This window comes from Drosophila obscura, unplaced genomic scaffold (genome assembly GCF_018151105.1).
Source record: "Drosophila obscura isolate BZ-5 IFL unplaced genomic scaffold, ASM1815110v1 contig_165, whole genome shotgun sequence".
Classification (NCBI taxonomy): domain Eukaryota; kingdom Metazoa; phylum Arthropoda; class Insecta; order Diptera; family Drosophilidae; genus Drosophila; species Drosophila obscura.
The window spans coordinates 1,126,636-1,138,245 of NW_024542752.1; the positions used below are offsets into that span (position 1 = coordinate 1,126,636).

An 11,610-nucleotide genomic window follows, 5' to 3' on the forward strand; every position below is an offset into this window, starting at 1 on the left:
GCAGCAGTAACTGCAACTGCATCTTTTGGCGGCTTCACACACAAACACACACACACAGTCGTGTGCCTGCTTGCATTGTGTGCAAGAGAGTAGGCGAAGCGGTGCAAGAGCAGGACAGCAGCATGCTGCTGACCCATTTATGGGGACGATGCGCGCGACTCTTCGCTGCGCTGCGCCAAATGCTGATCATCGCGCTGCCGAAGTTTCCCATCAAAATGCTATGGCGAGAGGGGGGGAAGGCCATTAATTGTCGTCGGTGAAGTGCCAAAGTGAAAACAAACCCAAACAACTTTTAAAATGTCGCTGCAAGCAAGCACAGCGCGCGTACCAAAGAAAAGTGACAGTGGGGTAAGCAATTAAAACGCGGTTTTACCTGCAGAAAGCGACACACAAAAGGGCACCCAGACAGACAACGATCCAAAGGGTTATTGGCTGTTTGAGCCTCCCCGTTCGGGGGGGGGGGGGGGGGGGTTCTTCTAAAATTTCAATAGATTTTAACAAATACAAATATGAATGAACATCAAGTAGTGGTAGAAGAAAACGAGAGTAACCGATTTGATTGGTTTTTGTATTTATTTTGAGATTTACGACGTTGCTCTTAAGCTACTGCTAAGTAATGCCAAAAATTGCTTGCAACTGCAATGTTCATAAGTATACGTGTATTGGGTTTCAATTGTGTATGAAATTTACTCATAAATGTTTGTAGATGTCACTGGTGGCTTCTTGCCGCTACCACATACGGCGTACGATTATCGCTCCCACCGGTTCCGTCCACTTCATTGTTTTCCACGTGGGCATACGTGGATGAGGATGGCTCTGGGTGTGCCTACTACTTAGCTGCAAATACTTGTTACATGTGTGCACGCATCAGCTACCATCGGTATGAAATATTAATCATAGTGGATAATGATTGTGCTTAGAACTATACATTTTTTTCGCTTATTCCTTCTCCGGTCGTCTATACAACATTTTGTTTTCTTCTCGCTTCTAGTTAGCATTTACTGGCGGTGGCGGTTGGCGGTTAGGGTTTGGGAATTGGCGGTTGGTCGTTGGCGGGGTAGCCTCGAAATTAAACTTCAAATTGTGCTACAAAATCGTTCTAATTAATCGAGGACAGTTGTTGCCCGGGCATGCGCTTAAAAAAATAAACAATATTTTCTCTATATGGAAAGCTGCTGTAGCTATCGCTATCTTTTTTGCGTATCATCTCAATCACATGTGTAATTAACTATAAACCATCAAAAAAACAAAATTAAGAACTTTTTAAGAACGATAATCAACTGCTTGCTTTTCAGTGAATTTTTAACAAATATTCACGCACACACACACACACACACACACACACACACAATAAACAAAAACCAAATAAGACGAATAAAAATATGTGTGGAAAATCAAAGATATCAAGATATCGTATCAGCAAAAACTAGCAATACTCTTTTTTTGCTTCCTAACTTTCAACTTTCAATTGGAACTTAGCCTAGGGCAGGGGGGAGAGGTGTGGGGTAACCGCCTTACTGCTGCTGACTGCTAACTGACGGGGGGCGTGGAACTGGACGTATTCGATGGTTCTTAATAGTGGATAGTGGATACGATACGATACGATTACCTACTGCTGGCTGACTGGCTGGCTTGCTGGCTACGTGGCTGCTCTGACTCCTGGGTATGGGGGCCCTACTAAATATTTTTAACTACGTTTTGGACTTATTCGATGGAAATGACAAACAAAATAAAAGAATACAAGGCTAATCAATCTGCTGCATCCGTGTGTCCATGCTGGACACAGGACATAATATTTACAATAAAAAAAAAGTATGTATAGAGCAAGGGGGAGGGGGGTGCATTGCACACAGTGCATTGGGTGGATAAACCCTATCGCTATGCCATACAACAGATGCCGCCTCCAGTGCGGCTGCTGCTCCATGACGATGCTCCCTCCCTGGCTCACTTTCCCTCCGTTTTCTGGGGGCTGCTGCTGCTGCTGCTCTCGCACGTGTCATAGAATTTGTTTTTGACCTCATCGATGGAGTAGTCCTGCTCGATGGCGGGGTAGCTGAACTTCTGCAAAATAAAACACACGCACACACAATTGAAGCCAATCGAATCACTCGAATATCATAGACAATCGAAAGGAACCTACATTCTGGGTGATGTTCTGGCCGCGTAGCATCTGCCAGTTCTCCAGCGTGTGCGCGTACTGCAGATACTTCTCAAAGTCATGCAGCGTCTCGTAGACATGACACAGCCCCAGATAGTCGTACTCCAGGCCGGAATACGACAGCCCGAACAGACGTAGACCTGCACGAGACAAGGCGTGACTTAGAGCTGGACGGGGAAGCAATGGGGGCGAAGATATGCCCAGTATACTTACTTATATCGATGCTGCGCAGGTAGAGCTTTTCCGCCTCGCGGTACTTTTTCATTTGGTAGTTGTAGAGCGAGGCCAGGTGGCCAATGGAGAGGCCCACCTCGTAGTCGAACGGCCCCAGCAGATCCGTTTTGATCTTGATTGCCTTCTGATGCATACGTTCGGCCTCCTCGAAGCGGTTCATTGTCTGATAGAGCCGCCCCAGATTGCCATAGTGCTTGGCCGTCTGCACGTTCACCTCGCCGAATACCTCGAGCGAGAGCAGCAATGCAAAGTTATGCAGCTCCTCGGACTGCAGCAGTAGATCCTCCTCGTCCATGCCATCGGCCATCTTGTCCAGTGCAATCTCCTCCAGCAGCAGGGCCTTCACACGCTTGGCCGAGGCCAACATTAGATGGTTGCTGGGCACCAGCTTCTTCATAATGCCCACAGCCTTGTCCACATGGTCCTGGGCACAGCTAAAGTCGCCGGTGCTGTACTCGTGCACGTAGTACGCATACGACAGATCCTCGTGGGCAATGGCCACATGGAAGTTCATGTTGCCAAAGATGCCGCGACGGACGCCCAGCGCCTCCTTGTACACGTTCACCGACTGGAACACCGAGTCCACATTAAGCAAGAAGAAGCCATAATCCAGGAGGGTGTCCCCGTACTTTTGATGCTTGCGGCCAAAGTGTTCCCTAGAATGAGCAGGATTAGCACGAGACAGAGAGAGAGAGAGAGACAGATTCTGAGAGCCTGAGAGCCTCTATAGCTTACCTAGCGCGTCGCACAGCCTGACAGATTAACAGATTGGCCCGGGCAAAGTCTCGCTTAACCACACAGGCCTTGGCCGCCTGCCTCAGCACATCGATGGCGATGCTGTGCGCAAAAACAAATGGATGAAAGATTCAACAATAACAATCAATATTCAAGAGTCAGAGCGAGAGTGAGAGAGTGGCAGAAGAAACCCACCGCGGTGTGGCCGAGTGCTTGAGGCGACGCATCGCATGCAGGCTCCACATGTGGCTGTTGTTGTACTCGTTGCGGGCAAAGAACATGGCCGATATCTGTGTGTAGGTCATGGCCACCAGATCCGAGGGCACCCGGTCGCTAATTGAGCGCTTCAGCTCTATCAGTTCGTTGTAGGTGCGCTGGGCCAGCTTGAAGTTACAGTGGGCCGATTCCGCATACAGGAGGCTGCGCAGAAGCAAACACACACATATATATCATACATTAGGGATTGACTAGAGGTTCGTAATGCCTTACCGCTGCAGGCAGTCAAGGCGCATCACCAGCCAGTGCTTGTGGGGCGCCAGACGCTTTAGTCTTTCGTTGAGGCACGTCAGCACTGAGATGCTCTCCTGCATCCAACCGGCCTCGGAGAGGAACGAACCGAGACGCAGACCCAGATCAATTTCCTGCAGCTCCTCCCCGTTCAGTTCGTCCAGGTCGTCATCGGCTGCAGCTGCAGCTGCATCTGCATTCGGCGTTGTAGATCCTGGCTGATCCATGGCAGTAGTAATCACACTGAGTTCGAGCTCATGGTTGGGGCACTCCGTTTGGCTGGATCTGGCCCTGGCCATGGCACTGGCACTGCTGCTGGTGCTGGCCATATCCTCGTCCGGTATCGGCAGCTGGCTGTACTCCTGCAGCAGCTGTTTGGCCCGCTCATCCAGACTGTCCTGCGACTGTTCTTGCCCCTCGGCACCTCCTCCTCCTCTCCCCTGATGTTCGCCTGGCTGCTCCCCATCCTCGTCGCCATCCTGCTCCTTTTTTGTGCTGTAGCGACCCACATAGGCCTCGCTAAGTCGGCTAGCGAGCATCTTTCTGTTGGCCATCAGGGCGGCCACAATTCTCAGCAGTTTGCTGCGTGCTGGTGCGTGGCGCACGAGCCGTGCGAACACCTCCAGGCGCGAGAGCTCCTCCAGCAGGGTGTCCTGTAGGGAATCCCGCTGCGACATCTGTCGTGGGTGGAATAAAGGCATTAAGGAATAAGCTCAAATTATCTCACAACAAGACAACACAAGACACAATCTCTGGACAATGGAAATGCGCTTCGCTTAGCCAGTGGGAATTATCAGCAAGTTCAATGGCTCTTTGGCAACAGCTGTGCGGCGGCAAGGTCTGTCCCTTCATAAGCAGCATCATCATCATGATCATCTATCTACCCGCATCCATAGGCATCGGAAGCAGAACAGGACAATCAAAGGGACCTTCTACCCCCCCTCGGTTACTGCTCGCTGGCTGATTGTGGCTATTTTTAGCCGCTTGTCGCAGCTTCTGTTTATAATTTATACTGTAATTGCCAGCTTATTATGACAAGATCTTCGCTCTTCGTTATGTGCGTGTGCCTGCGTATGTGTGTGTGTGTGATACGATGGGAACACGAAGCTCCCGAATATGTATATATATGTACATGGATTGGAAACCAAACAAGTCCAGCTCCAGCTCCAGCTGCATCTACATACATACATATATATTCTTATAGATCATCCCCCCACTGTGTATCAGTGCAGGGCAAAAAATAAAACGAAATCGCAGTTGAAAACAGTTGATCGTTGCCGACCTTTTTTTGCAGCAGAAACCACCCGAGTGAAGTGCCTACACACAGCTGTTTGGGGCTGGGGGTGGGTGTGGGGGTCGCTTCACTCTTTATGTACTTAATGTGTTTATGTTATTTACAGAACCACCGCCCGATAATGGTACAGGGTCAATCGTACCCCCTTATGATCGTCTTACCCAATCAATAATATGAAGCGCAAATCAAATCAAAGCAAATCGACTTTTGGCCAGCGTCTACGTCACGACGCTCAAGCAGGCGTCGCACCCCCCACCCACCAACAAAGCGGAAAGGCAAACACACAAGCACACACATAGGCATGCGAATGATATTTACACACGGCTGGTAATCGGAGAGATGCGAAAACAGTGGGGACCAATGGCGAAATACCCACTGAAATCTGGGCGGACAGATAAGCAGGAGAGGAGCATGGCGTGGGTGTGGGTGTGGTGTGGTGCTGTAACCCACCGCCCAAAGATAACGATCGAGCCACGAGTTTGATCGAAACTAAACTGAATGTCGTCTGCCCGTTTGCCCGTTTGCCTGTTTGTTGCATGCAACCGTTGCGTTTGCTGCTTGGCTTGGCTTGGCTATCCACTTACCATTTCGTAGACATCGATAAGCAAATTGCGCGGCAGCTCCGGCAACCGGCTAATCCGATCCAGTGCTGGCACCGTGTTCCCATCCAGGCTGCAGATCGATGCATGCAGGGACAGGTCGTAGAGGGGCTTGGGGCTGTTGTTGTTGGCGGGGGCCGACGCGATGAGATTCATCAGTTGATTGTTGTTGGCCATTGCGATGGGACGACGACGATGATGATGATCCTCTGCACCGTTTGCTACTTGGCTCGGGCTCGGGGGCAGCAGTTAGAGCTGGGGCTGGGCTGCGGCGACACTGCTGCGCTCACGTCTCTCGCTGGTGCGTGTGGAGCAGGGGCGGGGTGGCACTCGGGTGCACTCTGCAACAAGTATTCAGTTAGACTACACGCACATTGGGGGGAAGGGACACTCTTTTTGGGGCACGGCCCACAACACACACGTGCCCAGGGCCAGACACCAAACAAAACAATAACAGAATTGGTGGTAGGGGGAAAAGCACTCCACTCTCTTGTCTACCAGCAATGCGGAGTGTGGCAATCTCTCTGAGGGGCTACGGCTGCTCCGTTCACTTAAATTCACTTTCTTTCAAGACGTTCTCTGGTTTTCCTTTCTTTCAACTCAGTGCTGCTTCGGCCGCGGCCTCCAACGCCAACGTCGCAGTCGACGCGTTTCTTCTGCTTGCTGGTGCTTCACTTCTGTTGCTGGTTGCTGGTGGCTGTGAGTTGTGGAGTGTGTGCCTCTTTGTTGCCACCTGCAGAGGCTGGCTTGGAGCTCACTTACACAAACTCGAATGCATCTAAGTTTCTCTCTCACGTGTACTGCGGGCCACTCTGGAGGAACTCCGCTGTTTTTCGGGCCGTGAAGCGTAAAAAAACACTGTAGCACTCGAATTCTTTTTTCCCTTTTTTACTCGATAAGGGCCTACATTAGAGGTGTCAAACCATCGAGGGCACTATCGATAGTATCGATATTTTACTGCTAGTCTCTACTATCGACGGTTTTGCGACTATCATGATAGTATCGAGCTACAGTCGTTGCACTTTTGATATGTTTGGATTGGCTGCTATAAAATACGAAGACAAATTTGTAAAAAAATCGACAGGTGGCATCTAATTTTTACAATGGACAAGTTCCTAAAAGGTTTCAATAGTTTTTTAATAATTTTTTGAGCCCGATACTATCACGATAGTATCGATTGTTTTTTTCAAAACATTCAACGTTGATATTCCTCGAATTTGATATTCCGTTTAATATTACTAGCTAGCTGGGACTCTCAGCCCTAAACAAATAATTTTATCCGATAGATACATACATTTTCTACAAGATTGGCAAGTTTTCAGAAGTCCTTTTTATTGGATTATTTACATATTAAGGTTCAAACAAAAACAACATAAAACGAATGTGACGTAGTTTTTTGGCGCTGCCAGGCTCGTGCAATTCGTAGTTTCTGCGGGCTGCCATACCATGATATTTTGTGATATGAAATTCGTCAATTTTGATATTCAGTTTAATATTACTAGATAGTTGGCCCTCTCAGCCCTAAAAAAAATAATTTTATCCAATTCCTCAATGAATTTTGTTCAGGATTGGCTAGTTTTCAGAACTCTTTTTCATTGGATTGTTTACATAATAAGCCATCAGCATAGGAAACCAATTCTTGTATGCATACACAGCACTATGGGAAATTTGACCCCTTTTTCTGGCCAAAATTAATAACTCAAGAATGGAGGAAAATATTTCGCTTATGTTTTTTGCATCGGGTTAAATTAACCAACATCTATTAGAAATAGAAAAATAGAGGGCGTGGCACCGCCCTTTTTTTAAAAACTCATTTAAATTTCCTCATTTTTTTAGAGTATTTCTTTAACAAGTAACAACCATTTTTGTGACAGTATTAGGTTATATTTATTGGACAATTGTGGGCGTGGCACGCCTTTTATTCCATATTACCATTTTCGATGCATCTAAGGGCAGTGACTGTGACTGTTGTGGCAAATATATTGGAGCCAAAGTATAGCCCTCCCGAGTATTTCTAATTGTAATTGGATTGCCCAGAGCTTTCATCAAAGCCGTAGCTTAAAATCAGTTGCTGTGTGGGCTAGAAGACTCTGCAGCGCTACTTCAGCTTTGTTATCAATTACTGAAAAATCATCAGGTCGGAAAATTTTTTTTTTGGTCAGCAACCGTATCGTATAATGGATATATATCGAATTGCCTTTTTCTTGACTGGTATCCTATAGCAAAGTATTGCTCTTTTGTAAAATTTTGGTCCAGAAGAAGAGCTAATGCCTCATCAGGGGAAACAGCTTCTGGCGTTTTGATCGGTGCCATAATTGCTTTGCGCATGTATTTAGCTTTTTCGGGGCATATCGAAAGCAGCTTCAGAATACTGGCAAGATCTGCTTGCTTATTTATTGTGCAGCCAAGCTTGCTGCATGTATAAGTAAACTTACATTTGCGTTTACATTAGCATAAGAACTCTTCCACATTTGTGTCAAGCGGTAGCAAAATTTTTTACACGCTCGGTCTGCAATATCGCTGTGCTGCGCAAAATCCACTCCTGATATGGCAGCTTTGATCAAATTCAACACAGCATCCTCCTTTGCGGCTTTTCCCCTTGCTTCGTACCACTTTCTAAATAAATCTTAGTTTAGCCAAATTGAGGTTATGTCCTAAAAATTAAAATTTCTCGCAAAATCGTAAAAAGTGTTATTTTTAATTACATTCATTTGAACAAGAACTTAATACTCTACAACATACAATACATCTTGTTGATGGACTCTGCTGGACTCACTTTAAATCCCTTTTGCAAGATGAGACTTTATCAAAAATATGCATTTACAAGGCTACTTACATGTTGGCTATATTGAGGGGACAACACGAGTTTTTTCTACATGAGACGTTCACAAACACATAATACAAACCACACTGATTGGAATTCATTTCAAAAATTTGAGTAATATTTTTTAGTTTTTGTTTTTTGACCACTTAAAGTTAGCAAAAAACTTAATATTGCAGAAGCATGTGATTTGAAAATGAAACAGCTGTGTTTATCAGCTGATTCCTTTGTTGTGGCGCTCTCCATCAAGATTTCTGTTATGCAACAATAAAGATTGAAGTATTGTCAATGCGTTGCACTAAAACTTTTTTTAATATTCCGACTTTCAGAAAATTGGTTTTGGCCAGAAAAAGTGGTCAAACTTCCCATAGTGCACAGTTTGTGCTGTGTACCAGCATACCGAAATCCCAACACATGCAAACATCTTTGTGTGTATGCGATCTGTCCAGCAAAAACCGGTTTTGTCTCTTCTCTGATTGGTGTTAACCCGATTTTTGTTATGATATTGTTGTTGTCTTTTCTTCGAGTTTGCACTGTTCCCTTATTGGTATTTGTGTTTTTGTTTGGGAGTATTGGTGAGTTCCCTGCCGTAAGCTGACTTTGGGCATCGCTGCCATATTTCCTTTAATTTATGTTAAATTTGTTGTTCCAAGCTGCTTTGAAACATTAATATAGCATTTTTCTTGGATTGAGATGTTTTTTTCCAATTGTTAATTTTGTCGTTAAATTTCTTATTTATATAAATCTGGATTAAATAGAAAAAAATTCAAAATAAAGCTGAAACATTTGTATAACTATATGTACATAATACTCAAATGATCTGCAGATGATAGTACAATATGTTGTTGAGAAACAAATAGGAACATAAATACTTCCTATTTAGAAGCTTTTGTTACCCCCTCAGAAAATATAGATGGATTCATAGCACATTTGCGAAGCCGGTAATTGAATTCCGGTCAGAGCATAGAACACATATAGAGCACATCTTCCTCAGCTGCGCCCCTTTCGTTGTATGAACTGGCACATCTATATGCTGTATGGTTAGTGGCTACGTGTAGCAAGAACAGCACGGCAAACCAGAGCATATACATTTTTCTCGCTCGCTCCTATCACGCAGCTGTACGTTTTCTTGCAGCTGCAGCCGACCGCTTGTGTACAGCAATCAGGGCTGCCGACTTAGCTTTTTTCCGTCCGGGAAAGCGGAAATTCTTGATGTTTTAAGAATTGTTTGCATGGATGACACAAACGAGTTTACAGTTTAGTGCAGCTGTTGCAAAATCACAGCCAAGCTACGTGATATACGCGCCCATGTATACACAAAAGCGCACACAAGTGCAATAAGTGGCGTCAAACAAAAAACAAAACAGACTTTGTCAGATTACCTCTCCAGCGATATATAAAAATACTGTTACAATAATGTCAAATATCACCTCTTAAAGCAATTTTTGGTAAAATCAATATAGTTTTTTTTTTTTTCCTCAAGCTAGAAACAGCTTTTTTCTTATGAAAATTTGGCAGCACTGAGAGCAATTCTGCTTGCATACGTGTGTGTGTGTGTGTGCGTAACGAAAAAGGTATAAATACGGCAGTCCTCAGCACGGAAGCATCATTTCAATTTTTTCTCCGTGGGGAACACATCTTACAAGCTATCGTCTAATACATATTTAAAAACATTGTTGAACATTTAAAAATACTGTGTCACACATGTGTGGCTTATATATTGTTAATGATTGCTATTTTTTATTGGTTGGTTTTCCTTCCTCTTAACAATGCAAATTGAGAAAAAACGAGAAGGAACGTGTGAGTCGCTTCTGGGGACGCGACTCTACTTATACCCGTACTCAGTCAGTATATACATACATTTTTGAGCTTATGATTTTTAAGAATTTTATAAAAAAAAAAATTTTACATTTTACATTTTTTTTCTACATATGATATCTACATCTACATATACAATGTATATTCTACATCTAACATGTAGATTGTACATGTTCCATTCATATTCTACATCTCCTCCGCTAGGGGTTGCTCGCGCACTGAACGCGGCAGAGTGTGCGAGCGAGAAGGAAAATGAGTTGTGATATCGTTTGCGGGAGGGCGGGCAGGGGAAGCAACAGAAAATTAATTTCTTCATTCTGGCTATAATTATGATCCGATCTGATTCAGATTTGGCAATCTGGTAGATATGGGCATTCTCTACGATACTGCGTTTTTAGTTTTATCGTATCTTTGAAAATGTGCCTGCCACAGATTTTAAATTTTAAAATACACTTGTAGCAGTGTGATATCACATGAGTCTGGAAACCAAATTTGGTTGCCCTAGCTCTTATAGTCTCTGAGATCTAGGCGCTCAACAAGACGGACAGACGGACAGACAGACAGACAGACAGACAGACAGACAGACAGACATGGCTATATCGACTCGGCTATTAATGCTGATCAAGAATATATATACTTTATGGGGTCGGAAACGTTTCCTTCTCTGCGTTAGACACATCCACTTTTACCACAAATCTAATATACCCCTTAACTCTTTTTTGAGTACGGGTATAAAAAAACAAAATAGCACAAGAAGAAAATACCAGAAGACCGCCAAGAAGTCGCCAAGAAATGAAATGCAATCCAATAAACCAAAAAAATAAAATAAAAGCCTCCACTGGAACAAGCAAAAAGCAGTTTAATTTTCAGAGGTTTTCCTCCGCTCATCAGATCAGAGCAGAGCAGAGCGGGGAGTGTTCTGAATATATGTATTAAAGGTATTATAGGTAGATAATTTTACACTCTCTATGAGCTGTTTTAGACCTTTTCTGTGCTGCTTTCTGAGGCATATGCGTGAAATACAGTCAATGGATTACCTTCAGGCGTATCTATCAGAAGTTGCTGTGACTTCGACGTCAGAAGTGTGGCGTTCTGCTGCTTTCAATTTGAAATAAAATACAAAAAATTCTACCAAAACATAAAATGACAAAAATCAATAGATTTTGAATGTGTTTTACTTGCTTGGAAATGTATTTCATCTAGTTAGCATTTACTTTTCTGTTCGTATCGTTTGATTTGAGGCTGGGCAATATTTCATTCTCACACTTGTTTTCGACCTGTACGTACGGTAGTTTTTATTTTATTTTTTTTTATTTGACTTAGCGTAAACCAAATTGTTAGCTCTTTTTTTTTTGACTTAGCGTAAACCAAATTTTTAGCTCTTTTTTTTTTTAAATTTAAGTCAGACTGCCTTGTCATTTCCATCCTCCAGACATGGCAGCAG

The 11,610-nt window shown here is 44.2% G+C and overlaps 1 protein-coding gene across 1 annotated transcript; it reads right to left on the bottom strand.

Annotated features, from left to right (window-relative positions):
• Positions 1–554: 554 nt before the first annotated feature.
• Positions 555–6,430, bottom strand: LOC111077440 (amyloid protein-binding protein 2). The gene is made up of 8 exons (XM_022371716.2): positions 6,290–6,430; positions 5,513–5,868; positions 3,617–4,311; positions 3,323–3,547; positions 3,128–3,229; positions 2,372–3,048; positions 2,141–2,298; positions 555–2,061 (listed from the first exon to the last, which is right to left on the bottom strand). The coding sequence occupies exons 2-8, from the start codon at positions 5,702–5,704 to the stop codon at positions 1,945–1,947; spliced, it is 2,166 nt and encodes a 721-aa protein (XP_022227408.2). The 5' UTR covers positions 5,705–5,868; positions 6,290–6,430; the 3' UTR covers positions 555–1,944.
• Between the last annotated feature and the right edge of the window lie 5,180 nt (positions 6,431–11,610).